General features: G+C 49.1%; 3 protein-coding genes and 1 long non-coding RNA gene across 6 annotated transcripts in view; 2 read left to right on the plus strand and 2 right to left on the minus strand.

Moving 5' to 3' along the window:
• The window catches only part of LOC310842040 (sterile alpha motif domain-containing protein 12-like), a 225,228-nt gene that overhangs the window by 178,664 nt on the left and 19,619 nt on the right, over nt 1-26,945 (minus strand). The gene's annotated exons all lie outside the window — the stretch shown is intronic.
• Nucleotides 1-26,945, minus strand: part of PRR30 (proline rich 30) — a 146,572-nt gene that overhangs the window by 78,969 nt on the left and 40,658 nt on the right. The gene's annotated exons all lie outside the window — the stretch shown is intronic.
• The window catches only part of LOC310842149, a 119,297-nt gene that overhangs the window by 66,085 nt on the left and 26,267 nt on the right, over nt 1-26,945 (plus strand). The gene's annotated exons all lie outside the window — the stretch shown is intronic.
• Nucleotides 1-26,945, plus strand: part of SELENOI (selenoprotein I) — a 69,917-nt gene that overhangs the window by 34,867 nt on the left and 8,105 nt on the right. For all 3 annotated transcript variants that reach the window (XR_014562768.1, XM_083733644.1, XM_083733643.1), the window contains exons 2-8: nt 10,485-10,553; nt 10,946-11,054; nt 13,825-13,899; nt 15,179-15,441; nt 22,654-22,762; nt 24,201-24,249; nt 25,720-25,900. Coding sequence is in view for 2 of the 3 variants with exons in the window: in XM_083733644.1 (XP_083589770.1) it covers nt 10,485-10,553; nt 10,946-11,054; nt 13,825-13,899; nt 15,179-15,441; nt 22,654-22,762; nt 24,201-24,249; nt 25,720-25,900 (855 nt within the window). In the remaining variant the exon portion in view is untranslated. The remainder of the gene's footprint in view (nt 1-10,484; nt 10,554-10,945; nt 11,055-13,824; nt 13,900-15,178; nt 15,442-22,653; nt 22,763-24,200; nt 24,250-25,719; nt 25,901-26,945) is intronic.

A 26,945-nucleotide genomic window follows, 5' to 3' on the forward strand; every position in this document is an offset into this window, starting at 1 on the left:
AGTCCTGGAAAGAAATCTTTGCTTTTGCCTTGTGCAGCTGGATCAAACCAAAGGCCTGTCTAATCTTCCTGCTTCCCACAGTGACTGAGAAGAAGACCACAAGCAGGGCATGAACGCAACAGCACTCAGTGGAAAAGGAGGATTTTGAAGACTCAAACCTTGGCTTTCAAGGCTAAATTAATTTTAATTTAGCATGTTTTTTATGCTGATTTATAAAGCATTTCGAACGGTTGGAAAGCAAAGTTCAGTCCATTAAAAAATGACAAGCAGTGAAATCTAAAACGGTCTGACAGATGGCAAATAAAGAGCAGCAGGTTTCATCCCTGATACGGGCCAGCAAAAAGGGCCTCTTTCTGAAAGATCCAGCAGAGCAAACCTATTTTTGCAGGTCTCTGAAAAAGAGGAGAAACAAAAATGACAGGTAGCCGCAGTGATATGGCACACCTTTTATTAGGACCATCTACATTTTTGCACTATAGTGAGCAAGGTTGAACAAAGGTGACTCTGGAGTGTGAATCTAAATGGAGCCACAATTGAAGCCATTTCCCAGGCAGAGCTTTGAACGGGAGGGGATTGGCTCAGCCCAGAATCTGCATTTCAGCGGCGTTGACTGCTCTGCCTGCCCTCCTCCTCTGGGATCCCAGCGGAATGATTAAAGTCTTGCGGCTCAGGCAGTCTGAGGCCTTTGGTGTGCTTCTGCAATGCGCACAAAGGACGGAGAGCTGGGAATGGCTCTCCCTCGAGCTTGCCGCTTGGCAGCCACTGCCGCCTCTTGCTGACATGCTAGGAGGCCAGCATCATGTGCTGCAGCCCCAGAGAAAAACGCCACAGGGCTTTGGGCAGGGCTGCTTCACTTGCACGTAGGTGCTGCCTTCTCCCCATCTGGCTCCCTTTGGGAAGAAAGGGAATCCAGCAGTTTCTCCCCTAAGGAGCAGGAGGCCTCCTCTTGGACGTGGGTCAGTTGCATTGCATCAGGTCTGGGTTGCCTCTATGCAAGCAAATTGAATTATGGTTGCTGGAGGAGACTCTTGAGAGTCCCATGGACTGCAAGAAGATCCAACCTCTCCATTCTGAAGGAAATCAGCCCTGAGTGCTCACTGGAAGGACAGATCCTGAAGCTGAGGCTCCAGTACTTTGGCCACCTCAGGAGAAGAGAAGACTCCCTAGAAAAGACCCTGATGTTGGGAAAGATGGAGGACACAAGGAGAAGGGGACGATGGAGGACGAGATGGTGGGACAGTGTTCTCGAAGCTATGAACATGAGTTTGACCAAACTGCGGGAGGCAGTGGAAGACAGGAGTGCCTGGCGTGCTCTGGTCCAGGGGGTCACGAAGAGTCGGACACGACTAAACGACTCAACAACAACAACAAGGTGCTGGGCTTATTGCACCTCTTCCTTCTTTTTTTACAAAAATTCTGCCGGCAAAAGCCAGTGATGCCTGATGAGGCTATGGGGCAGAGCTGAACCTAGTTGTACCTGGGGAGACCAGAGTGTGGCATCTGGCTGTACAGAGGTGGGCTGGATGTGGGGATGCTTCAGGCAGAACAAATGGCATAAGCTGTGCATCTTCCACAGCAAGCTTTGTACCCCATAATTCCTCCTGCTGCACAAGACTGTCTCCCTCTTCTTTGGAGTACCCTGGCTCCTTGAAATTGTATAATTCAGCAAGCTCTGGCTTCTGAAACTTCCATCAGGCCACACACACATTTCAGTCCCAGGTTTCCATCCAAAGGGACAAGAAACCTGCCTTGGAAATGGGGAGTTTCTTGGAAATCCTGCATCCTAGCCAATGTGCATTGTTTGCCAGCAGCTATAGCAGGGTTGCGTGTATTAATATAGTTCCAAGCAGGTTTAGAATGAAGGCCAGGCCTGGAGCAGTTTCTTTTTTTTATATATATAAATATTTATTAAGGATTTTTATAAGAAAAAAGCATAAATAACAAACAACAATGCTTATGTCATACACAAAATTCCATAACTCCTTTGGACTTCCTCACGTCTCCTGCTCCCACTTACATTGTTAAAAAGTTTTTCCAAGCAAATTATCATCTTGTTTTCAATCTTATATCCACTCATTTAAATATGATCTAATAGTTCTCCCAAAGGATTTGTCTTTTCCTTAATCTCACTTATAGGCCTGGAGCAGTTTCAATTCTGTGTTGGGAAAAGAAAGACTGGAGGCAGTGGGAACTTGTTTTGGGCTGTTTGCAGTGGTCCTCTCTTAAACTCCAGATACACGAGGGGCACAAAGAAGAGGTGTCACTCTTGCAAATGTTGTTTAGTCGTTAGTCGCAAATAGTCTAATTATTTTTACAGGAATAGTGCACATCTGCCACAATCCAGGCCTACTATCAAATGCAAAATGTTTCATAGCTTAGCATCCAGCCCATGAGTACCCCTTTCTAGCTCAGAGCTTGGAGGGTGGGTTGATAGTTTTGATCCTAGGCTGTTGGGTTTTTTTGCTATTATGAATTTTGTGTTTTATGTTGTAAACTGCCCTGTGATCTTTACATGAAGGACAAACTGTGGAACTCGCTTGGGCAGGTGACTGAAAGCCAGAAACCTAGATGGCTTTAAAAGAGGAGTGTAAGTCTATCCATGGACTCTATCCATAATGGCTGGGCTGGGCCTCCACGCTCAGAGGCAGCAGTGTATCTGATTAACACAGGCATAGGCAAACTCGGTCCTCCAGATGTTTTGGGACTACAACTCCCTTTATCCCTAGCTAACAGGACCAGTGCTCAGGGATGATGGGAGTTGTAGTCCCAAAACATCTGGAGGGCCGAGTTTGCCTATGCCTGGACTAACAGTTGCTGATCCTCCTTGCGGGTTTTCCCTGGGCATCTGGTTGGCGCTGTGAGAACAGAATGCTGTACTAGATGGCCCAATGGCCTGACCCAGCAGGTTTTCCTCACATTTTCATTTTTAGCGCAGGGGTCGGCAAGGTTTATCTCGCCTGGGCCGGTTCACTCCCGTGGAGATCGCTCTGTGGGCCAGATCGCATCTGCACAGACGCAATTTCCAGTTTAGTGCAGCTCATGGGGACTCACCAAGTGGGTGGCTTGGTTTGGAGGAGGCTCATGGGCCATTTAAATGAACCCCCATGGGCCGTTTGTGGCCCATAGGCCGCAGGTTGCCGACCCCTGGTTTAGCTCGTGGGTTAACTTTTGCCTGTGTGATGCCATAGCCCAGGGGTCAGCAAACTTTTTCAGCAGGGGGCTGGTCCACTGTCCCTCAGACCTTGTGGGGGGCCGGACTATGTTTTGAAGGGGAAAATGAACAAATTCCTATGCCCCACAAATCACCCAGAGATGCATTTTAAATAAAAGGATTCTACTCATGTAAAGACACGCTGATTCACAGGCTGGATTTGGAAGGCGATTGGGCCAGATCCGTCCACCAGGCCTCAGTTTGCCTACTCCTGCTGTAGCCTCTAGAACAGGCTTCCTCAACCTCAGCCCTCCAGATGTTTTGAGACTACAATTCCCATCATCTCTGACCACTGGTCCTTCTAGCTAGGGATCATGGGAGTTGTAGGCCAAAAACATCTGGAGGGCCGCAGGATGGGGAAGCCTGGTCTAGAAGGAGGAGAGGAGTATCTGTTACCATGTTTTGAATTCAGACATCAGCCCAGGCTCAAGATAACCTTCCATTTGGCCCTGAGATGCTTCTGGAAACATGAGTCCTTCGAAAGCGTTGCGTAGATCTAACGACAGACTTGTGTTTTTATCCTGACCGAGAGAGGTTTGGTTTTGCTGTCTTCCGGCTAAAGAAAATGTTGCTTCTGGCTGATTTACGATGGGCTTAGTAATTGAACGTGGCTAATTAGGAGGGGCATTATTGCAGGGCAGGCTTAAGCGAGAGACACAGCCTCCTGGCACTTGAGCCTTGAAGCTCTGCCGCGCTCCTAATTCTGCAAAGAGATGATAGCTGGGAGGACGCCTCATCAAAAGGCAGTTTCTGTCGCTTGGCTGTGGAACCGCTATTTGCTGTGCTTTGCTTTATATGGCTGCCCATCAATAAAAATTCTCTCAGAGGCTTGCAAATCAATTCTGCAGTATTTTTAAATACAAATTAATTAAAGAAAAAAAATCGGTAAGAACAATGCCCTATTCAGAGACAGAATAAAACAGTTTGAAGCTCAGCTCAAAGCTGCACTTCGAGAGATTGCATAAGGCTTACTTGAAATTGCATTGAAACAGCAAAGGTCTGCATTTACTGTGAAATATTTGTGGTTTTTCTGCAGGGGAATATAATCCCACCCCACGCCCCCAGTAAAATAGACTTGGATTTTTATATTTGCTGTTTTGTAACCAACACTTACTGGGACACGGGTGGCACTGTGGGTTAAACCACAGAACCTAGGATTTGCCGATCAGAAGGTCAGCGGTTCGAATCCCCGCAACAGGGTGAGCTCCCGTTGCTCGGTCCCAGCTCCTGCCAACCTAGCAGTTCGAAAGCACGTCAAAGTGCAAGTAGATAAATAGGTACCGCTTCGGCAGGAAGGTAAACGGCGTTTCTGTGTGCTGCTCTGGTTCACCAGAAGTGGCTTAGTCCTGCTGGCCACATGACCCGGAAGCTGTACGCCAGCTCCCTTGGCCAATAAAGCGAGATGAGCGCCGCAACCCCAGAGTCGGCCACGACTGGACCTAATGGTCAGGGGTCCCTTTACCTTTACCTTTTAACCAACACTTTTATAAAGAAGAGAGGAGATTGGCATGATTTTTCATTGACTTCTAACAAGCCTTACCTCTGTGATGTAATTATTCTTCTGAGTTGCTGTGGACTCTCCTATGCTGGGGGTGATTCGCAAGGTGACTAAGATCGCGGATGATGCTAAATGGTTCAGGGTTCTTAAAGGGAAAAAAGGATTGCGAAAAGCTCCAAAAGGACCTCTCCAAAATGAGTAAATGGGGCAGCAAATTTATTGTAAACAAGTGCACGCAAAAAAAAATCCCAATTTCGCAAACAGGCAACTCCCCATTTTCACAGGGGTTGCGTTCTGGGCACCAATCCTGCCCTGCTCCACCTCCACCCCCTTGCAGTGCCAAAATTGGTGCACACATGCCAGTCTTGCTCAAATGGGGAGTTGCCTGGGCATACTTGTGGGATTTGAAGCAGTGGTGATGGTCCAGGAGCAGGTTCTTGGGGTTGGCGTGACTAGCTGGGTGAAAACATCAACATAGTGTTCAGCAGCTCTGGGAAAAGCAGGCTCCATGCTTGGGAAATAATTTCTTACGAAAACAATGTCAGAATTAACAAATTATACATGCGTACAACAAAGAAGACTGGTGTGTAATTTGTTGAGAACTGGAGAACATTCATTGATGAGAAAAATAAATCATGCTCTTTTATGATGTTTTAGATATTTACTTTCATACTAACACGCGAAATAAACTTAATGGAAAGGAACTGAGGGCCGCACTCAGGTGCTTTCTCTGTAGGCTGGAGTTGCAGGTGTCTTGTTTCTCTTGGCAGTGGCTGGGCTCTGAAACCAGAGCAGGTGCTTCTGTAATGGGACCCGAGGCTACGTGATATGCAGGCTCAAGATTACACCAGTAATTGTGTCCCAAATACCTTCCCCCCTGCCAGGTGAACTTCAGACCATGCCAGCCAGCTCCACCTCCTCCTCCTCCCCCCCCCCCTCATTGCCAGAAAATGTCACTGCATTGAAAGTCCATTTCTCTGCCAGCCTTGTCCAACCTGGTGCCCTCTAGACATTTTGGACTACAACTCCCATCAGCCTCGACCATCTTAGATCTGCCTGCTAGGGCTGATGGGAGTTGTAGTCCTGAACACCAGGTTAGGCAAGGCTGGCATCTAGACAGTTTAAGTAGCACCATGCTAAAACTCTTTTCTGAAGGGGAAGCAGAAACTTTGGGTTTACGTCTCTAATTGAAGTGTGTCGTTTTCAAACTGCAGCAAAGGACTCTACCTAATCAGTGGTGCTTCTAGAGAAAATGAGCGACTTGGCTGCGATGGAGATGAACTAGTTTATTGTGGTGGCAGTTTTTGTAGGCTGGAAGTTCCTCCACCAAACTGGAACCTTCTGTCCACGAGATCTGCCTTAGTTTCCAGCCAGAAACTGGAGTTAGCATGGTCCCTTGACTCAGTGGTACCTTGGTTGTCGAACGGCTTAGTGTTCGAACAAATCGGCTCCCGAACGTCGCAAACCCGGAAGTGAGTGTTCCGGTTTGTGAACAATTTTGGGGAGCCGAACGTCTTCCGCAGCTTCTGGTTGGCTGCAGGAAACTCCTGCAGCCAATTGGAAGCCGCACCTTGGATTTTGAACTGTTTCGGGATGATACCTTCCCTAGCTTCTGAACTTGGAAAAAGGGCAATATATGTAAGACAAAGGAATTCTGTGTGATTTGGCGTCTTTAGGATTTTGGAGCATGGATATGATTTTTCTGGCCTGGTTCCCTGGCTAGTCTGGGACATTCCTTTGAAATGGTAAATACCTATTGTTACACAAAAGATGCTCATTTGCCAGGTCTGGTTTGAGGTTAACAGAAATTTGCCAGACCAGCTGGAAGGATTTGCAAGTGAAAGAGCTATTGGGAAAGGTTTTCCAAGATGAACAGAGATGGTTTTGGGATTGCTCATCCCAAATAACCAAATGAAGTGTAATTTCCTCAGGGAATATTTCCTAAATTTTGAAGGGCAAAGGATTGGTTTTCTGAGGAGTGTGTGTCTGCTATGTGTCTGCACCCTAAAAAAAAAAATTATAACACCCCTCAGCCATGAAGCTTACCTTGGGCCAACCACCACCTCTCAGCTTCAAAGTTTACCTTGTATATCTCTGGAGCTGTCATTGGGGAGAGAGAAGTGGCCACTGCTTCAAATGACCCATTCCGAAGGCAGCCTCAAGCTGCAAAGTGCATTGAGGTGTCAGCTTGCGCATCTGCAGGAGGAAAGGCATGGAGTTTCCTTCACTAAGGCCTGGGCTGATGGCTCAGGTTAGGAGTCGTCGTCATGCACTAACTAACTCTTTGCACCAACCACTTGCAAAATAATAAGTGACCTGATTGTTCGGCTTTGTAAGATGAGTTTAGGGTTATTCTGGAAGGAGTCGTCCTCCTAGGTGATTAAATTGAAACTTAATCTTGATTGCCTTCAGGTTTGAAGATTGATCTTGATTATCTTCTGGTGTGAAGATTGCGCTATCAAGCCAGCCTTCCCTCTAGTATTGCTCTGTCCCAGATCACCCAGCCTTCTTTTCTCCCTCTGCCTCCTATTCAGCACTTCCCATAATAGTAATCTGACTCTCTGGTGCTTAAAAGCCAAACAATTGAGAAATGAATGGTCTGGGGCTGCATCTCAGCAGGAGCTGCCAAGGGAAGAATGAATGGGATTATTATCTTCATCTAGTCCTTGGTGCTGTCCAAAATTACAAATATTAAGGTTGACTGATCTGTGGCAGAGCTTGTTTGTGTGTAAGCACTGGCTGCACTGGTACTCAAAACTCAAACCCAACACCACTATAACCCACATTCTTCTCTAAAGCAAGAAGAATTCTGTGACCTCTTTAAATTACACATATGAAGCAAATTGCTGAGTACTATAGATTTGGATGTCCTGGTTGGGTTTCCCCTCCTCGCTTGCTCCTGATGCTGCCAGGATAGAAACCATGGTCTAGCTCAGCATTACGTCTCAACCTGGGCTGATAGTCTGCTTCTCTCCAAAGAAACCATGAAAAGTAACAGGGCCAGCCCACCCACGAGGCAAGGTGAGGCGATCGCTTCAGGCAGCAGGATCCACAGGGACGGCAGATCCAGCAACCAAGGAATGCATCGCTCGCTGCCACAACAGCGGCTGCAGCAAGCTCCTTGCAGGCCAGATCGGCCGGTTCTCACCAGCCCTAATAATAATAATAATAATAATAATAATATATTTATACCCCACCTATCTGGCTGGGCCTCCAAAGCCACTCTACAGCGGCCTCTCAGCAGATAGGAGAAGCTGCTGGTCTCCTCTTCACCAAGAGACCAGTAGCAGCATCTTGGTCACCCAGCCCAAACTGCCTCACAGGCTTGTCGTGTGGGTTAAATGAAGGGAGAACCATGCAATCCACTTTTAGCTCCGTGGAGAAAAAGGTGGACTATAAATAAATAAAGTTAGTAAGTAATAACCAACAAAATAAACTCCCAAGCACAGAGTTGGCTGGTGGTGCTGAATACCTGGGTATACAAACAGCTTTAAGGCCCTAACCCAGCCTTTGCCAACCTGCTGTTGACGGCAACTTTCCTGCTACCTGCGGCTGATGGGTGTTGTAGGTAAATACATCCAGTTGGCAAAGGAGGTCCTCACCTCTCCTTCCTTTACCTGCAGAAAAGAATAGATTTGGGAAGAGAGCTTTGCTCATCTGGAGGTATGAAGCCAACGAGAGCAAAACCTTTTGGCTTTGCAGGCGGGATGCCAAATGTTTGACAGGTTGCCTTCTGGTGTTCTGGTGCTGCTGGTGCTGCTTGTCTGCCACAGCTCAAGGCGCAATGTTTGCAGCCCTTCCTGCAGGGCCACAATACTGGATTTACTACAGTGCAGGCAAAGCAGTCGTCTAGAGTGATCTCTTCCACTGACTCCAAATGCTCAGGAGCAGCCTTTCCCGACTTCCGCAAGAAGGATAGAGATAATGGGATTTGAACAAATCTGCCAAGTACCCCCCCCCCCCTGCCATTAACTGAAATCTCATTACCTCCTAAATCGCTTGGTAGTGCCGTCCTTGGAGACGGAACGGAGCTGGTGAATCAGGTGCCAGGGAGGCTGGCCGGACGCCACTCCGGAGACCCAGCGGCGTAGCAAGGCGTCACTCGCCCTGCCAGCCTGAAGCAGGCAGCACAGCAAGACTGACCTTCTGACTGACGGTGCCCGTTTCTCAAGCACTTCTGGGGGACAACATGACATTTGAGAGGGAGGGCGGTTGGAAGCAGAGAGAGAAGCTCCATCATCTGGAATAATTACTCAGGTGGGATTATTGCAGCACCTTGGTGTGTTTGTTGTTATTGTCGTGTCTGACTCTTCAAGACCCCACAGACCAGAGCACGCCAGGCACTCCTGTCTTCCACTGCCCCCCGCAGTTTGGTCAAACTCATGTTCGTACCTTCAAGAACACTGCCCCACCATCTCGTCCTCTGTCGTCCCCTTCTCCTTGTGCCTTCCATCTTTCCCAACATCAGGGTCTTTTCCAGGGAGTCTTCTCTTCTCATGAGGTGGCCAAAGTCTTGGAGCCTCAGCTTCAGGATCTGTCCTTCCAGTGAGCACTCCTCCAGCACCAGAATTCAAAAGCATCAATTCTTCGGGGATCAGCTTTCTTTATGGTCCAGCTCTCACTTGGTGTGTTTAGGAGACTTCTAACGTGCAGTTGTATGTGGCTGAGTTTCTGGCCTGTGGACGCAGGTTGAGCCAGAATTCTCTCCCGAAAGCAACCTCTGCCAAGCTGTTGGGCGTGTGCCCTTGGCACCCTGAACCACCGCAATGGAAGAATTGCAGCATGGCTGTGTTGGCCTGGGCAGTTGGGAGTTGTCATTTTAGAGCACCAGGTTGGGGAAAGCTGGTGTTTGTTGTGCATTTCTCACTATAAGGTCATAAGAGCCTGCTGGATCAGGCCAGTTCCCTAGGAGTGGGGAGTCTGCCATCGTAATGCTTGCTTTCCCCATTACGTTTTGGGGACAGCCTGATCCCTGCATAGATCCAAGAGTGCCTTATTAGACAGCCTGTTCCCTCCAGCTGCATCCTGCCTTGAAACTCGGATCAGAAGCAGACGTGGCATTGCCACCCACTGTGTTTTCCCTCTGTCCCACCCCTTGCTTTGCTTACCATCTAGCCCAGTGGTTCCCAAAACGGGCAGTATCACCCACCCATCCTTTTTTGGGGGGACGGGACAGTGGGATTACCTGGGGGGTTGCTAAGATGCAGGGAGGGGGGACTGGAGGTATAAGAGACGTATCAGACTCTTAAAACCTGGTGTCACTACATCAAGTTATTTTTATTATTTATATAATTCCTATTCCACCCTTCGCCTGAGGACCACAGGGCATTTTACGATATAAATAAGGAAGCAAAAACAATAACCCTCGCTCTCACAATCTTTGTTCTTTATTAAATTTCATCCATTTTGTTGAATTAAATAGTTTCAATTGGATTTTGAATAAGTGTGCAGCTAATTGTCCCTGGACGGGTTTTCATCGGGTTATTGCCTTCCTCGGGGAGTTGTGCAAACCCCTATCCTGAATAAGACCTCCTACAGAACAGGGTGCACTGGGGATGAGTTCGGTCGCTCGAAAACGTTCGGAAACTGCTGCTCCAGCCTGATCGTTCTGGAGAATTCAAAAGCTTGCTGGCAACCTTTATGCCATTTTGGTTGGCCTGATAAATACACATTTAGGTATTTCTCTGTAGCTCTTGCTGGTGGACTTTCTAGAGAATCTTGCTGGGTTAGAAAATCTCCAGCCTAACCTCTCTCTCCTCTCTGTTTCTTTCACAGTACAGTGCTGTGGACAACAACCCCCTCTCCCTGTACGTCATGCATCCCTTCTGGAACACGGTGGTCAAGGTGAGTTGGCCCTCCTGCCTTCCTCCGTGCCCTGTTGAGTGCGCTTTCTGTGCTTGAAGTGGACCTGTTGGCATCCCTGTCAGTGGAGAAGTTGCCAGTCCCCTTTCTGGCTGGCGTGGCCTCTTGCCTGTTCTGGTCTGTGACTCACGCAGGAGCTGCTTCTCCTCCTCTTTGAGGGGGCTTAATTGTCCAGAGATGCACAAGCTACACTCATGCCCTGGACTCCTTTTTGTTTTGCCGCACGAAGGATAAGCAAGAAAGACAAACATCACCCTAACTCTCAAGGAGAGTCCCTTTCTCCTCCTGCCTAAGCGTCACAGAGGGGGCTTGACTGTACATGGCTAATCAATTAATGTGGGTTTTCTGCATGTGTTTTTGCTGCTTTCTCACAGATTTTCCCCATGTGGCTGGCCCCCAACTTGATAACGTTTAGTGGCTTCCTGCTCCTTGTCTTCAACTTCTTCCTCATGGCATACTGTGACCCTGACTTTTATGCATCTGGTAAGACAGTTTTTCTTTAAAGAGGAACAGCAAAAGCTGCATACACATTTACAGGCATGAAAGTGATACGAGCTGAGATGGTGCGTGTTCTTCACTCTGTCTCTGCACATTGATGGCATCTTGACTTCCTTGTTTCTACGGTGACACACTCAAACGTCAGTTCTGGACTGCGGCCGGGGGGGGGGGGAATGGGCCACGACTGTCTCGTCACCCCACACATCTAAAGGGGAGCAGAGTATTGTGTGTGCCTAAAGGCGGCCAAGGGACGCGGGGGGCGCTGTGGGTTAAACCACAGAGCCTAGGACTTGCCGATCAGAAGGTGGGCGGTTCGCGACGGGGTGAGCTCCCATTGCTCGGTCCCTGCTCCTGCCAACCTAGCAATTCGAAAGCATGTCAAAGTGCAAGTAGATAAATAGGTACCACTCTGGCGGGAAGGTAAACAGCGTTTCCGTGCACTGCTCTGGTTCGCCAGAAGCGGCTTAGTCCTGCTGGCCACATGACCCGGAAGCTGGACACCGGCTCCCTTGGCCAATAAAGCGAGATGAGCGCTGCAACCCCAGAGTCGGCCACGACTGGACCTAATGGTCAGGGGTCCCTTTACCTTTAAAGGCGGCCAACACTGCTGGGTACCTTAGGAACAGCTACTGCTCTTGCGCTCAAATCCTGCTTGCAGGTTTCCCATGACGGCCATCTGTGAGAACCGGGCACTGGTCTGGATGAGCCGTTGACCAGATCCAGAAAGCTGTTCTTACGAGGGGGCACCAAGTTGGGAGAGGCTGCCTTGAGCTGCTGCCATAGTCCTAGTCCCCGTCATTGCAGGGGGTTGGGCTAGATGTCCCTTTGGGTCCCTTTGACTCTACAGCTCTAGGATTCTTCCCGGATCGGCTGGGAATGCCAGGGTGGTACCCTATGCCTAGGGAGTTGCCTTCCAGCCTTGGAAACCTGACAGTTGGGAGAAGGCGTTGGTGGCAAACCTCTTTACAACCTGGGTGATAAGCTCCAGGACTCTGCCCTTGACTGAAATGAGCAGGGAGGGAGTTGTCAGTTTGCAGAGGTGATGATCACCAGTTATCTGGATGGCCTTGATCTTTCTGTCGAAACCCTACCTGGAGTGTTGTGGTCCTGTACTGAGCCTCCCCTATCCTTCCTGGAAGTGTCACCTGTTCTTTGGCCCCTGAGCATCATTGGTCATCCCACAAGTTCGTGAGGCTTGATTGACAACAATGACCTTTAACGCCGCTAGAGATCCAGCGAGTGCCTTCTGTGTCAACATTTAAACCCCTGCCCCAAACTTAACTGCCAGGCCGAGGCAGGCAATTAAGAAGACATCCTTCGGCAGTGGTTAACTGGCGTCTGTTTTAAACCTCTTATTGCAAGGTGTTAATGGTTTTATTGCTGCAAACTGCTTTGATATATTATTTTCTGTTCTACAACGGTATACAAATATTATTATAAATAAAACAAATATAAGTCCCATCTCCTGCTGGCTGCTCCTGTTGTTGCTGCTGCTGCTACTACTGCTTGTGTGGCCTCCTCCTCGTCCTTCACAGGGACATCTCGGCGAATCGTCCCAATAAATTTTCCTGGATAGTCCCTGCAGCATCTCTCTGGCATGTTCCCAGTTAACCTGTTTATTGGCCTGACCTTCATTTCCAATGCCTCTTCAGTCTTGGGCAGGGACCATGTCCCTCCCTGTATACCGTATTTTTCACACCATAGGGCGCACCGGACCATAGGGCGCACCCAGTTTTTTTGGGGGGAAATAAAGGGGGGGAAATTATTTCCCCCCCAGGCGCGGGGCTGGGACGGGGGAAGCTCGAGCTTCCCCCGACCCCAGCCCCCAAACAGGCAAGTCTCCGCAAGCAGCGGGAGCCCAGCGCTGTCCCCCGAGTTTGCGGGGCTGGCGACGGGGAGGAGCAGGCTTCTCCCCCCCGGCAGCCTTCTAGCCAAGTCGGGGGACAGCGGGATGGCGGCTGCGCCTCTCCCGCTGTCCCCCAAGTTTGTGGGGCTGGCGACGGGGAGGAGCAGGCTTCTCCCCCCGCCAGCCTTCTAACCAAGTTGGGGGACAGCGGGATGGCAGCGTTCCGCCTCCCGGCTGTCCCCCGAGCTTGTGGGGCTGGCGGTGGGGCTCTCCTGAAGCCTGGAGAGCGAGAGCGGTCGGTGCGCACCGACCCCTCTCGCTCTCCAGGCTTCAGCGAAAGCCTGCATTCGCACCATAGGACGCACACACATTTCCCCTTCATTTTTGGAGGGGAAAAAGTGCGTCCTATGGTGCGAAAAATACGGTATCCCATGCCAGGGGTCAACAAACATTTTCAGCAGGGGGCCAGTCCACTGTCCCTCAGACATTGTGGGGGGCCGGGGGCTGGATCCGGACCAATCGCCTTCTAAATCTGGCCCGTGGACGATCCAGGAATCAGCATGTTTTTACATGAGTAGAATGTGTCCTTTTATTTAAAATGCATCTCTGGGTTATTTGTGGGGCATAGGAATTCGTTCATTTTTTTCTCCAAAATATAGTCTGCCCCCCCCCCCCAAGATCTGAGGGACTGTGGACCAGCCCCTGCTGAAAAAGTTTGCTGACCTCTGCGGACCTGGGTCTTCAGATGAAGGGTATCATACAAATATAATAATAACAATAATGATTATAATAACGATTGTGCAGTCAATAATTCACAATCAATAAAAAGTCAATAATGTCAATAATGATTGTGCAGCAAACATGTCCCTAGAGGTTGTGTTGACTCTCAAAATGATTTTCTTTCCACAGCACCCGATCAGCAGCACGTCCCGAACAAAGTGTGGGTCATGGTGGGCCTCCTCAATTTCATGGCTTACACGCTAGGTAAAAGCTGGTTCTTACTGTATCTTTGTGTCTGTGTAAGAGGCGGTAGAAAGGGGTGTGGGTGGCGCTGTGGGTTGAGCCACAGATCCTAGGACTTGCCGATCAGAAGGTCGACGGTTCCACGCCCCATGACTGGGTGAGCTCCCGTTGCTCGGTCCCTGCTCCTGCCAACCTAGTAGTTCAAAAGCACCTCAAAGTGCTCTGATTCGCCAGAAGCGGCTCAGTCCTGCTGGCCACATGACCCGGAAGCTGTACGCCAGTTTCCTCAGCCAATAAAGCGAGATGAGCGCCGCAACCCCAGAGTCGGCAACGACTGGACCCTTTACCTTTAAGAGGCAGTAGAAGGGGGTATTTGCGACAGTGGTCTCAGCAGTCGTAGGGGCCTAACGACTTGCAAGCAGGAGCCCCCTTCCGTCACCACGGTGTTCATAGCCCTGCTCATAGCCCTGCAAGAGGACTCTCCTTTCCCCTTCGTACTGAAGCTGCTTTTAAAAGCACACCTTGAAAGAAGACTCTGCTCAGTCAGAGGTGGCCAAGGGTTCATCTTCCTTGACTCTTTAAGTGATGCTTTTTAAACAAAATATTTTCCCCCTTTATATTTCCCCCAGAGGATCTCCCCCCCCCAACCTGCATCTATGAACACTGCAGCTTACAACAGCATATATGTGTTAAATATATTCTTATTAACCGATCCACAAGCTCTAACTAAAAATCTTTGGGAGTAGGCTTTGGTTTTCTGGAGTGCTTGTGAATGAAAGAAATCCCCACCGTCCTCCAACAAAGGTCTCTTTGTGCTTTGTTCCCCTTGCCCATCTCAATTTGCGGGTCAGTTTCTCCGTAAGGGCATCGTGCCACCCTCTCTTGTACCAGGCATTCACGTTCACGCCTCCTAAGCCCTCCCAGAACATGGCCGTCAGAGAAATCCCGTTAGCGGTTTATCCACCGAGTCCTGAATCTGTTTAGGAGCACAGGAAGCTATCTTAGAGTCAGACCACTGGTCCCCCTACCTCAGTATTGCAGACACTGAACGACAGCAGTGGCTTCCCAGGGTTTCAGGCAGGAGTCTTTCCCAGCCGCACCTGGAGATGCCAGTGAGATTTGAACCCAGGACCTTCTGCTTGCAAGGCAGACACCCTACCCCTGACAGATAAATACAGATTCTTTAACACAAGCTCTGGCTTTTGGGCTTGTGCCTCTCCTCCCAGCCAGCCACTGGGACTGCAGGGGGTTGACCCGTGCCTCTGACGCCCACCTTTCCTTATCCCCCCCCCCCTTCTAGATGGCGTGGATGGCAAGCAGGCCCGGCGCACGCAGTCCAGCACCCCTCTGGGAGAGCTCTTTGACCACGGCCTGGACAGCTGGGCCTGCATGTTCTTCGTGGTGACGGTCTACTCCACCTTTGGCCGGGGCCCCAACGGCGTCAGCGTCTTCGTCCTCTACATCCTCCTGTGGGTGGTCCTCTTCTCCTTCATCCTCTCCCACTGGGAGAAGTACAACACGGGGGTTCTCTTCCTGCCCTGGGGGTATGACATCAGCCAGGTGGTAAGTGCGGCGCTTCCTGACCCTCCAGTTCCCTCTTCCCACTTTTGCTTTATTCCATTTACAGTGGTACCTTGGTTCTCAAACTCAATCCGTTCGACTCCTGGAACCATTCGAAAACCAAGGCACGGCTTCCGATTGGCTGCAGGAGCTTCCTATGCTCAATCGGAAGCCGTGTTAGACGTTCGGCTTCCAAAAAATGTTAGAAAACCAGAACAGTCACTGTTTGCGGTGTTCGGGAGCCAAAATATATGAGTACCAAAGTGTTTGAGAACCAAGGTATGACTGTATAGGCTGCCTTTTCCTCCCAAGGAAGTCAATATTGTGCGCATAGCTCTCCGGCTTTTGCGTTGGGGGTTTTTAGGATTCAGAAGTTTTACAAATTTGATACGTATTTTCCCAAATCACATTTGTTTCAGTTACAGATAGGTAGCCGTGTTGGTCTGCCATAGTCAAAACAAAAAAATTCCTTCCAGTAGCACCTTAAAGACCAACTAAGTCAGTTCTTGGTATGAGCTTTCGTGTGCATGCACACTTCTTCAGATACACATTTGTTTCAGATTTGACTTCCCCTCCACCCCCTCCATGGTTTTCACATGTTTTCTAAAATTTCTGCGTATTATGGTCATTCTGTGTCCTACCTTCTGCACAATATTCTCCAACAAATATTTTGCCGATGTTCTTCATTCAAATCCTACCTGTGTTTTTACATGTTTACAGTCATGCTTTAACTATTCAACAAAAGGTTTCCAGTCCTCCTTACAGCCTGCCTCTTCTAGCTCTCCTGCTCCCCGTTTTACCCCACAAGAACTCTGTGAGGTATAGGTTAGGCTGAGAGGCAGCAATTGGCCCCCAGAGTCACACCCAGTGGGAGGATTTGAACCCAGGTCCTAGTCCAGCACTCTAACCACTACACCACAGTGGCTGCCTATCACCTTTATCTGCATGTGGATTTGCTTTTATTGGTTTGTTTTTCATGTGCTGTTTTATTCTGACAATTGAGTATTTTTAATTTTTGGTGTTGTGATGCCCATTGTGGGGAAGGCAGTGAAAAACTTAAAACCTCAATTTTTTATTACTACTGCTTGGCCCTCTTACATAGGGCTATGTTTAAAACTTATCATTGAGGTTTTCATACCTTTCTTTAACATCAGCAGTCAGGAGCGCTTCAGCTCTGTTTTTGAGTGTCTGCCCTGTTGTTGAGTTTGTTTGAAACTTAAAACCTCAATTTCTTATTACTACTGCATGATTCTCTTAAATAGGGCTATGTTTAAAACTTGTCATTGAGGTTTTCATACCTTTTTTGTAAACTCGAGGAAGTGTTTCAGCCCTGCTCTTGACTTTGTTTGATATCACTTAAAATCATTTAAGGTTTATAATTTCTTTATTTCCAGGAAACTGATTAGTTCAGTGAAACGAACTTTGTAGCCGGCATCTCATAGAGTCTTTGTTTAATTCTAGGTTAACTTTTCCTTACATATTTTATTTTTGTTATTTAATTCAATTCTATAGTCGGTTACTTCTGGTTTCAGGGATTTTCACGGCAATTCTTTTGTTTTGTGTAACATTGTGGGGAAGGGGCTCGTTTGAGAGGCAGAGGGTGGAAAAGAAACACTTAGCTACTTGAAAACAAGCTCCAGGAAAAAAACCCCTGGCCTGGCTTGCAGGGCTGTGTCCTTATTTCGCCTCCTAGAATGCCTTTCTGCAGTCCGAGTGGGTGGAGAGGGACGGAGTGTTTTTCACAGCAGCACAGAACGCCTCCTCTTAAGGAGGGTTGCCTTGGGCTAGTCAGTGTGACCACAGAATTTCACTGCTGGGAAAGACGTAAGGATCTGCCCCAGGCCAGCTTGAGCAAGCCATGCCTGGAAATGGCAGACTGTTCCCCTCCAAAGATTACAAAACGGTCTTGGAAATCTTTGGAACTCCCTGCCTATTGAGGCCAAGCAGGCGCCCTCACTGTATTATTTCTGGCACCTGCTAAAAGAAACATCCTTGTTTAGACAAGCCTGTCCGGATGCTTAAAAAACTGATGTGGATTTTAACCGGGTTTTAGTATTTTAACTTGTTTGTATGTTTTAAAATGTTTTCCCTTGATTTCCTTGTTTTATCTTTTTGTAAACATTGAGGTTTTTTTGTTTGTTTGTTTTGTTTGCAATCAAGCGGTGTATAAATTTTTATGAAATAAATGGGGAAGAAACATCGCGAGTAAAAGTTAGAGCGGAGGAGTGGAGAAGATCTTTTGCAAGGAATTGCAGTGTTGAGTCAGATGGGTAGCGCTAGGAGGGACCGAACTGCAAAACAACAGGGCTGCAACATTTTATGGAGCAATTGATTTCCCAACAATTTGCATCAGTATTTTATTTGTGCCAGTGATAAGCCAGGCAGCTGAGGAAAGGAATCCAATTTCAAAAGATGCCAGGCAAGAGGCAACATCTTGGAAAGGCTGTTCTGCCTTCCTTCCACCGCAACACAGCAGTCGCTTCTCAGATGGCGCCTGCTGTGACATCTGAGGTTTCCCCCCCTTCCTTCCTTCCTGCTGCTCCACATTTTAATAGATGAGTCTGTCAGCCAAAGCAGTCAACATTCATCGACTAAGATCTGCAGAGTCCTCCCTGACTTAATTACTTGGCAGACGTCATTGCCTTGGAGGGGGGAGGAAGGGGGTCATGTGTTCTGCCACCAGCATCTCAGTCAGCTGCGCTCACGAGAAGAAATTGCTGGGTCAGATCAGTGGCCCATCTAGTCCAGCTTCCTGTTCTCACAGTGGTTGACCAGATAATAATAATAAATTTTCTTTAAACCCCGTCCTCCCCGGCTCAGGGCAGCTAACACCAATAAAATAAAATCACAGTAAAAACATAATACGGGGGGAGGGGGAGAGGGAGAGGAAAAAAACCAAATTAAAATACAGGTTAAAATGCAATTTAAAATGCAGCCTCATTTTAAAATAGCTGATAAATCAAGACCATAAAGGGAGGGTAACTTAAGGGTCAGACCGAGTCCAGACCAAAGGCCAGGTGGAACAGCTCCATCTTGCAGGCCCTGCAGAAAGATGTCAAGTCCCGCAGGGCCCTGGTCTTTTGGGACAGAGCGTTCCACCACGTCAGGGCCACAGCCGAAAAAGCCCTGGCTCTGGTTGAGGCCAGCCTAACTACCCTGTGGCCCGGACCTCCAAGATGTTTTTGTTTGAAGTCCATAAGGTCCTCCGTAGGACATACCAGGAGAGGCAGTCCTATAGGTACAAGGTACAAGGGTCCCAGGCCGTATAGGGCTTTAAAGGTGAAAACCAGCACCTTAAACCTGACCCTGTATTCCACTGGGAGCCAGTGCAGTTGGTGTAGCACTGGATGAATGTGATCCCGCGGCAAGGACGTAAGGAGCCTCGCCGCGGCATTCTGCACCCGCTGGAGTTTCTGGGTCAGCTGGAGTTTGTGGAAAACCAGCGAACAGGACCTGAGCATGAGAGCCCTGACTGGAGGCAGAGCAGAGTCATCCTGGCTAGTCCCCATTGCTAGCCGCCTTCATGGGTTTGCCCAGTCCTCTTTGGACCATCGCTGCCTCCCGTGATCATCTGCAGGTGTGCAGCTTCTGCCTTCTCTCCCTCTTGGCAGGAAAAATACCTCTGGGCAATCATTTCCCGGCTGTCCTTCCCCTCCCCTCCCCAGCCCACGGCCATGGATCGCTTTCTGAACAGCCGTTCACCACGCTGGAGCCTTGGAAGGGCCCTTTGCCCCCGGATGTTTGCCGCCTCACACAGCCAGTCGGAGAGGTTTTGTTGACTTGGACTTGGCTGAGCAGAGACCTCTGTGCAATGCTGTCCCATAAATTGCCCTGGGGGAGAAGAAGGGGGGGGGTTGTACCTGCGTTGGTCAATAGATTTTGCAGGTGGGAACATAAGACTCTTGGGGCAAATTTCGTTCCTGAATCAAAAGGGAAGAAGCAGCTTGAGGTGTCCCTCTTCCTGTCCACCTTTGGTTGTGTGTTTTTGAGACAGTTCATAGTTAAATTATCCTCCCACAAGAGGCAAGGATGGCCACCAACTTGGATGGAGGAGAGGGCTATTGATAGCTCTGTTCTGGAGGCAGCAGTGCTTCCAAATACCAGCTCCTGAGAACTGCAAAAGTTGTTGTTGTTATTATTATTAGAGGAGGAGAGGGCTATTGATAGCTCTGTTCTGGAGGCAGCAGTGCTTCCAAATACCAGCTCCTGAGAACTGCAAAAGTTGTTGTTGTTGTTGTTGTTATTATTATTAATAATAATAATAATACCCTGCCCATCTGCCTGGGTTTCCCCAGCCACTCTGGGCAGCTTCCAACAAAATATTAAAATACCGTAATACATCAAACATTAAAAGCTTCCCTAAAGAGGGCTGCCTTCATATGTCTTCTAAAAAGTCTGGTAGTTGTTTATCTCTTTGACATTTGGTGAGAGGGCGTTCCACAGGGCAGGTGCCACCACCGAGAAGGCCCTCTGCCTGGTTCCCTGCAACTTGGCTTCTCGCAACGAGGGAACTGCCAGAAGGCCCTTGGAGCTGGACCTCAGTGTCTGGGTAGAACGATGGGGATGGAGACGCTCCTTCAGATATGCTGGGAGGGGAGAGTGGGCTGTGGTGCCCTGGTCTTGCTTGCAGATAGATTTCCCTTTGGAGCAGGCACAGGGAAATCCAGCCCTCCAGATGTTTTGAGACATCAACTCCTGCCGAGTTTGCCTAGGCCTGCTTTGGAGCATCTCATTGGCCCCTGTGAGAAGAGGACTCTGGACCAGATGGGCCTGTTTGGGCCTGATCCAACAAAACTCTTATGTTCTTAAGACTCGTGTGAATTCAGATCCCTCCCTCTGTCATGGGAGTTAACATATTTTTCTGTCTATAAGAAGCCCCCATGTATAAGACGCCCCCTATTTTGGGGGACTCAGATTTAAGAAAATGGGGGGGGGGGAGAGAGAGAGATGCATCCTTGTATAAGACACCCCCTAATTTCTGACATTATTTTTTAGGGAAAAACCCTAGTCTTATACATGGGAAAATACGGTAACTTTTACAGGCTGTGCAAATAGCCCACGGGACTTCGCTCCCACAGAGCGCTAATACTTCGGACTCAAATCCCTTCTAAGCAGGAAGACATTTACGCCTTTCTTGGAGGTTTTTAAGCAGAGGTTGGAGGGCCATCTGTCCGGGATGCTTTGCTTGCATTGCAGGGGGTTGGACTGGATGACCCTCGGGGTCCCTTCCAGCTCTATGATCTCTTCCTTCAAAAAGCTCAGGACCAATATATTTTTTTAAAACAATATTTATTAAATTTCCCATTTTAACATTCCAATCAAATCACATAATATATTCCGACTTATACAAATTATTCAATAATTAAGCAATCCAAATTTTATGCCTGATTTTTCAGGGAGACTTCACCATGCTCTGAGGTCGGAGGGGATCTGATCATCTCATACATCTACTACTTCTCATATTCATTTCCGATGGTTCCCATAAGTCGTTCTGATGTTAATCCTCATTATTTTCCGCAGCCTCTGAGTTCTTCCAACAAGCGAGATAAATCAAACAATATGTTTCTGTGTGGTTTTATGTCCAGGATTCCCCTATATAGGTTTGCAGCGTCTCTTCACAGGCTGGTATTTCTGCCAAATCAGTCCAAGAATCCTCCCATTACATGCAGATGCAGATGTCCAGTCCATTCTGTCCAGATAAAATCCAATCAAGGCATCCGCCCCATACTTTTCCCAAACCAGTTGGCATTCAAAAACTAGCCTTTCCAGGGAAGGGTTTTAGTTAAAAATACAAAAATAGAATATTGAAGACTCACCACCCCCGCTCAGGACCAATATAAGTGGTTTTTATCCGCCCCTCCCATGAGGTCAGGGACGCGGGTGGCGCTGTGGGTTAAACCACAGAGCCTAGGACAGGGGTCTGCAACCTTTAAGACAAAAAGAGCCACTTGGACCCATTTCCGAAGAAGAAAAACAACTGGGAGCCGCAAAACCATTGCGACATTTAAAACAAATATATCTCCAGAGCCGTGATCTGACAGCGGGTGGGAAGGTGACGTCGGGACAGTGCGTGACTAACGCACGCACCGCCCCCATGCGACATCACAGCCAGTACAGCGCCCGTCACAGTGGGGAGTGTCAGGGCGCACAATGCGCCTCCTCCCCTCGCTAGTATCCGCCCCGGAGCCGCGGCAAAGGTGTAAAAGAGCCACATGCGGCTCCGGAGCCGCGGGTTGCAGACCCCTGGCCTAGGACTTGCTGATCGGAAGGTCGGCGGTTCGTATCCTCGTGACAGGGTGAGCTCCCGTTGCTCGGTCCCTGCTCCTGCCCACCTAGCAGTTCGAAAGCATGTCCAAGTGCAAGTAGATAAATAGGTACCACTCCAGCGGGAAGGTAAACAGCATTTCCGTGCGCTGCTTAGTCCTGCTGGCCACATGACCCGGAAGCTGTACGCTGGCTCCCTCGGCCAGTAAAGCGAGATGAGCGCCGCAACCCCAGAGTCGGTCACGCCTGGACCTAATGGTCAGGGGTCCCTTTACCTTTACCTTTTTTACCCATGAGGTCGCCAGGGAGTGGGCTTTGTGACTGAGCAGAGATTTGAATCCTAGTTTCCTGCCCCACTTTCTCCCCTCCATGTCTGGTGGTGGAAAGTGGGCTGAATCAGGTTACAAACAACCTCTTACCAAAAGCAAAAACTGAAAGGAGCGGTTGGCTGGTTCCCAGCACCTTTATAAATAAGCATGTGTCTGTCTGCCTGTTCAGAGACCACTTCACGTTGTGTTGCCGGTCTTTGCAAGAGCAAACCTGTGATACAGACCAGTACAATCCCCATCTTCCAGCTGAGGCTGCGGGTGACTCTCCCAGCCGTGGCGAAGCTGGCATCCTCAAGATTTTTCAGGCTTCAGCTCCCACCAGGCTCAGCTGCCACATCCCAGGGGAGCTTCAAGCTGGGCAGGTTTGTGGGTCTGCTGTTTGCAACCAGCAGTTGCCCCTGGGAATGCATTTGTAGGAACAGGGTGGGATGGAGAGGGGGAAATGGCTTTGCAAGGTCTGTTTTTCCACCCCAGGGGCATAAGCCCGGGCTCCTTTGGGCAGTGTCCTAACGTGGCTAAGAGCTTTCTGATCGCTAAGCCATTCTATCCAAACACCAGCTGGCCGGATGAGTCTTTCCAGATGCTGCAATTCTGCCTCTCTCTCTCTCTAATTGCTTTTCAGACCATTTCCATCGTGTACATTGTGACGTCTATTGTGGGAGTGGAGGCCTGGTACAATCCTTTCCTCTTCAATTTCTTGTATAGAGACCTATTCACTGTAATGATCTTTGGTAAGGAGCTTCCTCTGAAAGCCTGTATTTTAAAATTTCCTAATATACAGTGCCATAATCCCATGTTCGCCTTCCTATGTTTTCTTTTGTTTGCCATGTGCTTCCTCCATTCCTTTCTTTGGAGTACACAGACTGGGTCACAATTAGGAACTGCTTGCTCCAGAATTTTAGACCCTATTTAAGATCAATGAGGTATTCTAGATTTGTGGATAGTGGCAAGATTTCATTGAGGCCGGTCTGGGGCAAATTTGTTGTATAATTACAATGTTAGGAAAATATCTGCCTAGCTTTTCATTTGCTGTTTGCTTTTTCTTGGTCTTTCATCTTAAGGTCCTGGGTAAGGTTACATGGAGTGTGTATTGCAGGGGGTTGGACTAGGTGAGGCATCCCCAAACTCAGCCCTCCAGCTGTTTTAGGACTACAACTCCCATCATTCCTAGCTAACAGGACCAGTGTTCAGGGATGATGGGAATTGTAGTCCCAAAACAGCTGGAGGGCCAAGTTTGCCTGAACTAGATGACCATGGGGGTTTCTTCCAACTCTGATTCCTATAAACTAAAATGCAAAATAATGAATAAGCCACAAAGCATAAAATGACGATGATTTAATTTGTACCCTGCTCATCTGGCTGGGTTTCCCCAGCCACTTTGGGCTGCTCCCAACAGAATATTAAAAGCACAATAAAACATTAAACATTAAAAACCTCCCTGAACAGGGCTGCCTTCAGATGTCTTCTAAAAGTCAGATAGTTACTTATTTCCTTGATATATAATGGAAGAGCATTCCACAGGGCGGGCGCCACTACCGAGAAGGCCCTCTGCCTGGTTCCCTGTAACTTGGCTTCTCGCAGGGAGGGAACCTCGGAAGTCAAACATAATCCTTTCCGGAAAGACGTTTGACTTCCAAAACTTTCGAATTCTGAGGCGCAGCTTCCGATTGGCTGACAGCTAGGCTTTTTTGCAGATCAGAAGCTGCGTCGGACATTAGGCTTCCAAGGAACGTTAAAAAACCAGAGCACTTCTGGGTTTTCAACATTCAGGAACCAAAACATTCGAGAACGGAGCGGTTCGAGAACTGAGGTTCCACTGCATTTATTTTTATAGCCTGCCTTTTGTTCCTCAAGACAACTCACCTCTGCACACTGCCCATTAAAGCAGTATTAACAGAACAGAATGAAGCAAATGCATTTTTCCATGAATGATAGAAATGGCCAGCACTGCAGGACGTGCAGCTGTTGAGCCAGTCCACCAAAAGCTTCCTTCTTCACCAGCAGCTGCTCCCCCCTTTCTGGAGACACTCGCATTCCCCTGCCACAAGTTGCTGTTACAAATCCGAGTGAGGGTTGTGGAACAGGCTTTGCTGTGTGGTGGCATCTGTCTTTGTGTGAAGGGAAACGCGTGCTCTGAGTCGTAACATGGCCCTCCTCTCTCTCCCTTAGGTTGCGCGCTGACTGTGACCCTCCCCATGAGCCTGCTGAACTACTACAAGTAAGTCCTGTCTGAGGTCGGTTGTCAGTGCCCCATGGGGTTGGCTGCCCCAGTTCTGCTGGGGTGTCAGCGCCACTCAGTGTCTCCCCCAGTGGGGAGAGTTTTGAGAAAACAAAGTGGGCACGAGTGATGGCAGGGGCAAGCCTTTGCTTTTGAGACTATGGAGCAGAGAGATTGGCTGGGCCCTCTCTCTGAAACAGCTGGGCCAGGCCTCTTGGACAAAGCCTGGCCTCCTATATGTATTTTATTTCATTTATTTTGAGGATTTTGTGCCCCGCTTTTCAGCCAGGAAGGCTCCCATAGTGGCTTAAAGGTAAAGGGACCCCTGACTGTTAGGTCCAGTCGCGGCCGACTCTGGGGTTGCGGCGCTCATCTCGCTTTACTGGCCGAGGGAGCCGGCGTACAGCTTCCGGGTCATGTGGCCAGCAGCACTAAGCCGCTTCTGGCAAACCAGAGCAGCGCACGGAAACACCATTTACCTTCCTGCCGCAGCGGTACCTATTTATCTACTTGCACTTTGGCGTGCTTTCGAACTGCTAGGTTGGCAGGAGCAGGGACCGAGCAACGGGAGCTCACCCCGTCGTGGGGATTCGAACTGCCGACCTTCTGATCGGCAAGCCCTAGGCTCTGTGGTTTAACCCACAGCGCCACCCGCGTCCCTACAGAGTAGCTTACATACTATCAAAATGAGACTGTCTCGCAGAATTATACTGCCCTCCCCAAAAACCCACGACACGCAAGGAGAAAGGGACAGGGAGGGAAGAGGAAAAGGAAAACTGAGGCACCAAATTCTAAATAGTTGTTCCTCTAATGACCAGCTGGCCCAGTTCAGGGGCAAGAGTTACCCAGTGGAGGAAATGGACCTCTGGAAAAGCTGGTCGTATAAGTCCTGCTGCTTTTCTGTCTCTCCCACTGAGGCAGCCCGAGGCACTGGCTGCCCCAGGTAACCTTTGAGGGGAGAGGAGGTCTGATGGGGCTGGCCTGATCCCGGTGGAGGGGGCTCTCCTTCTCAGTCCCAATCTTCCATTTGCTGGCCACACTTCAGCCTTGCAGATGAGACCCCATTGGAAGAACTATATCAGGTTCTGCCTCCTTCAGAGTTAGTCTGATGGTGCTCCCAGCTGCCTTTCAGGACCGCCCCCCTTTTGAAAATTTTATTTATTAAAAGAGTTGTATACCGCTGTGTCATTTTAAAAATCAAAGCGGTACCGCACCAAGTTAAAAACGGACATCAGTTAACCATTGCGGACGGATGCATTTGTGATTGCCTGGCAGAATAGAAAAGTTTTCAGCAGATGTTTAAAAGTTGGCACAGAAGGCTCCTGCTCAGTCTCCAGTGGCAGAGCGTTCCACAGGACTGGGCGGGTGACACTAAAGGCTCAGGTTTTTGTTGTCCAATGAGCCTCACCAACTCTTGACCAGCAAAGCTCCTGCAGGCGACCTCTTGTTGATGCTTTTCCCGTCTTTCAGAGCCTACAGAAGCAACACCCTGAAGCACCACTCCTTCTATGAGGCGATGCTGCCCTTCCTCTCGCCGGTCCTCCTCTTCATCCTCTGCACCATTTGGATCTTCCACTCGCCCACGCAAATCCTGGAGACCCAGCCCCGCCTCTTCTACTTCATGGTCGGCACAGCCTTCGCCAACATTTCCGTAAGTTCCTTCTGCTGCAGAGACGCCTGCGCAGAGGGGCTTGGCGGGGCAGGAGCCAAGCCACTTTGCCTCGGGGTGTGGCCCTCCAGCCCTCTTTACTCGGCCCTCAGCAATCTCTCTTGGCCACGCTCCTCTCTGGCCCTCCTCCAGCATTTCCCCCCTTACGTCTTTGAGCTGTAATCAGTTCCTCCTCCAATGGTGAGATGCGCACATCGAAACCTCTGGCTTCCATGTGGCTGGACTCTAACCTCCTTGCGCAAGAGTTCACCCAGGAGACTGCTTTGCCCTGCATGTGCCACTGATTTGTTCAACGGAATGGGCACTGCTGGAGGCGCCACATGAGACCCACGGAGCATTGAGGGCAGCAGCACCTAACCTTAGGAACTCCCTGCCTGTTGATATCAAGCAGCGCCGTCACTGTACTTTTTGGCACCTGCTAAAAATATTATTGTTTAGACAAGCCTACCTGGATGATAGGCAGGTGGATGTGATTTTTCAACTGTTTCAGTATTTTAAGTTGTTGTTTTTTAAAGCATTGATGTATTTCTCCCCCCCCCCCCCCATTTTACAGTCATACCTCGGGTTAAATACGCTTCAGCTTGAGCGTTTTCAGGTCACGCTTCGCAGCGACCCAGAATTAACGGAACATGTTACTTCCGGGTTTCACCGCATGCGCAGACGCTCCAAATGACGTCACGCGCATGCACAGAAGCTGTGAATTGCGACCCGCGCAGTCACAAGTTGCATTCTACTCAGGATGCGAATGGGGCTCCGGAACGGATCCCGTTCGCATCCAGAGGTACCACTGTATTGGTCTATCTTTTTGTAAACCAACCACTTTGAGGTCTGTCCCACCCTCACCCCCCAAATCAAGCAGTGTCTAATTTTTATGAAATACATAGATAAGAGTCATGTGGTGCAATGGGCCCGGAAGGCTGTCTGCTGAGGATCATGGGATAATAGAATCAGAGAACTGTAGAGTTGGAAGGGACCATGAGTGCCATCTAGTCTGACCCCGCTGCAATGCAGGAATCTTTTTGCGCAA

This window comes from Podarcis gaigeae (assembly GCF_964106915.1).
Source record: "Podarcis gaigeae genome assembly, chromosome: 3".
In the NCBI taxonomy this organism is placed as follows: domain Eukaryota; kingdom Metazoa; phylum Chordata; class Lepidosauria; order Squamata; family Lacertidae; genus Podarcis; species Podarcis gaigeae.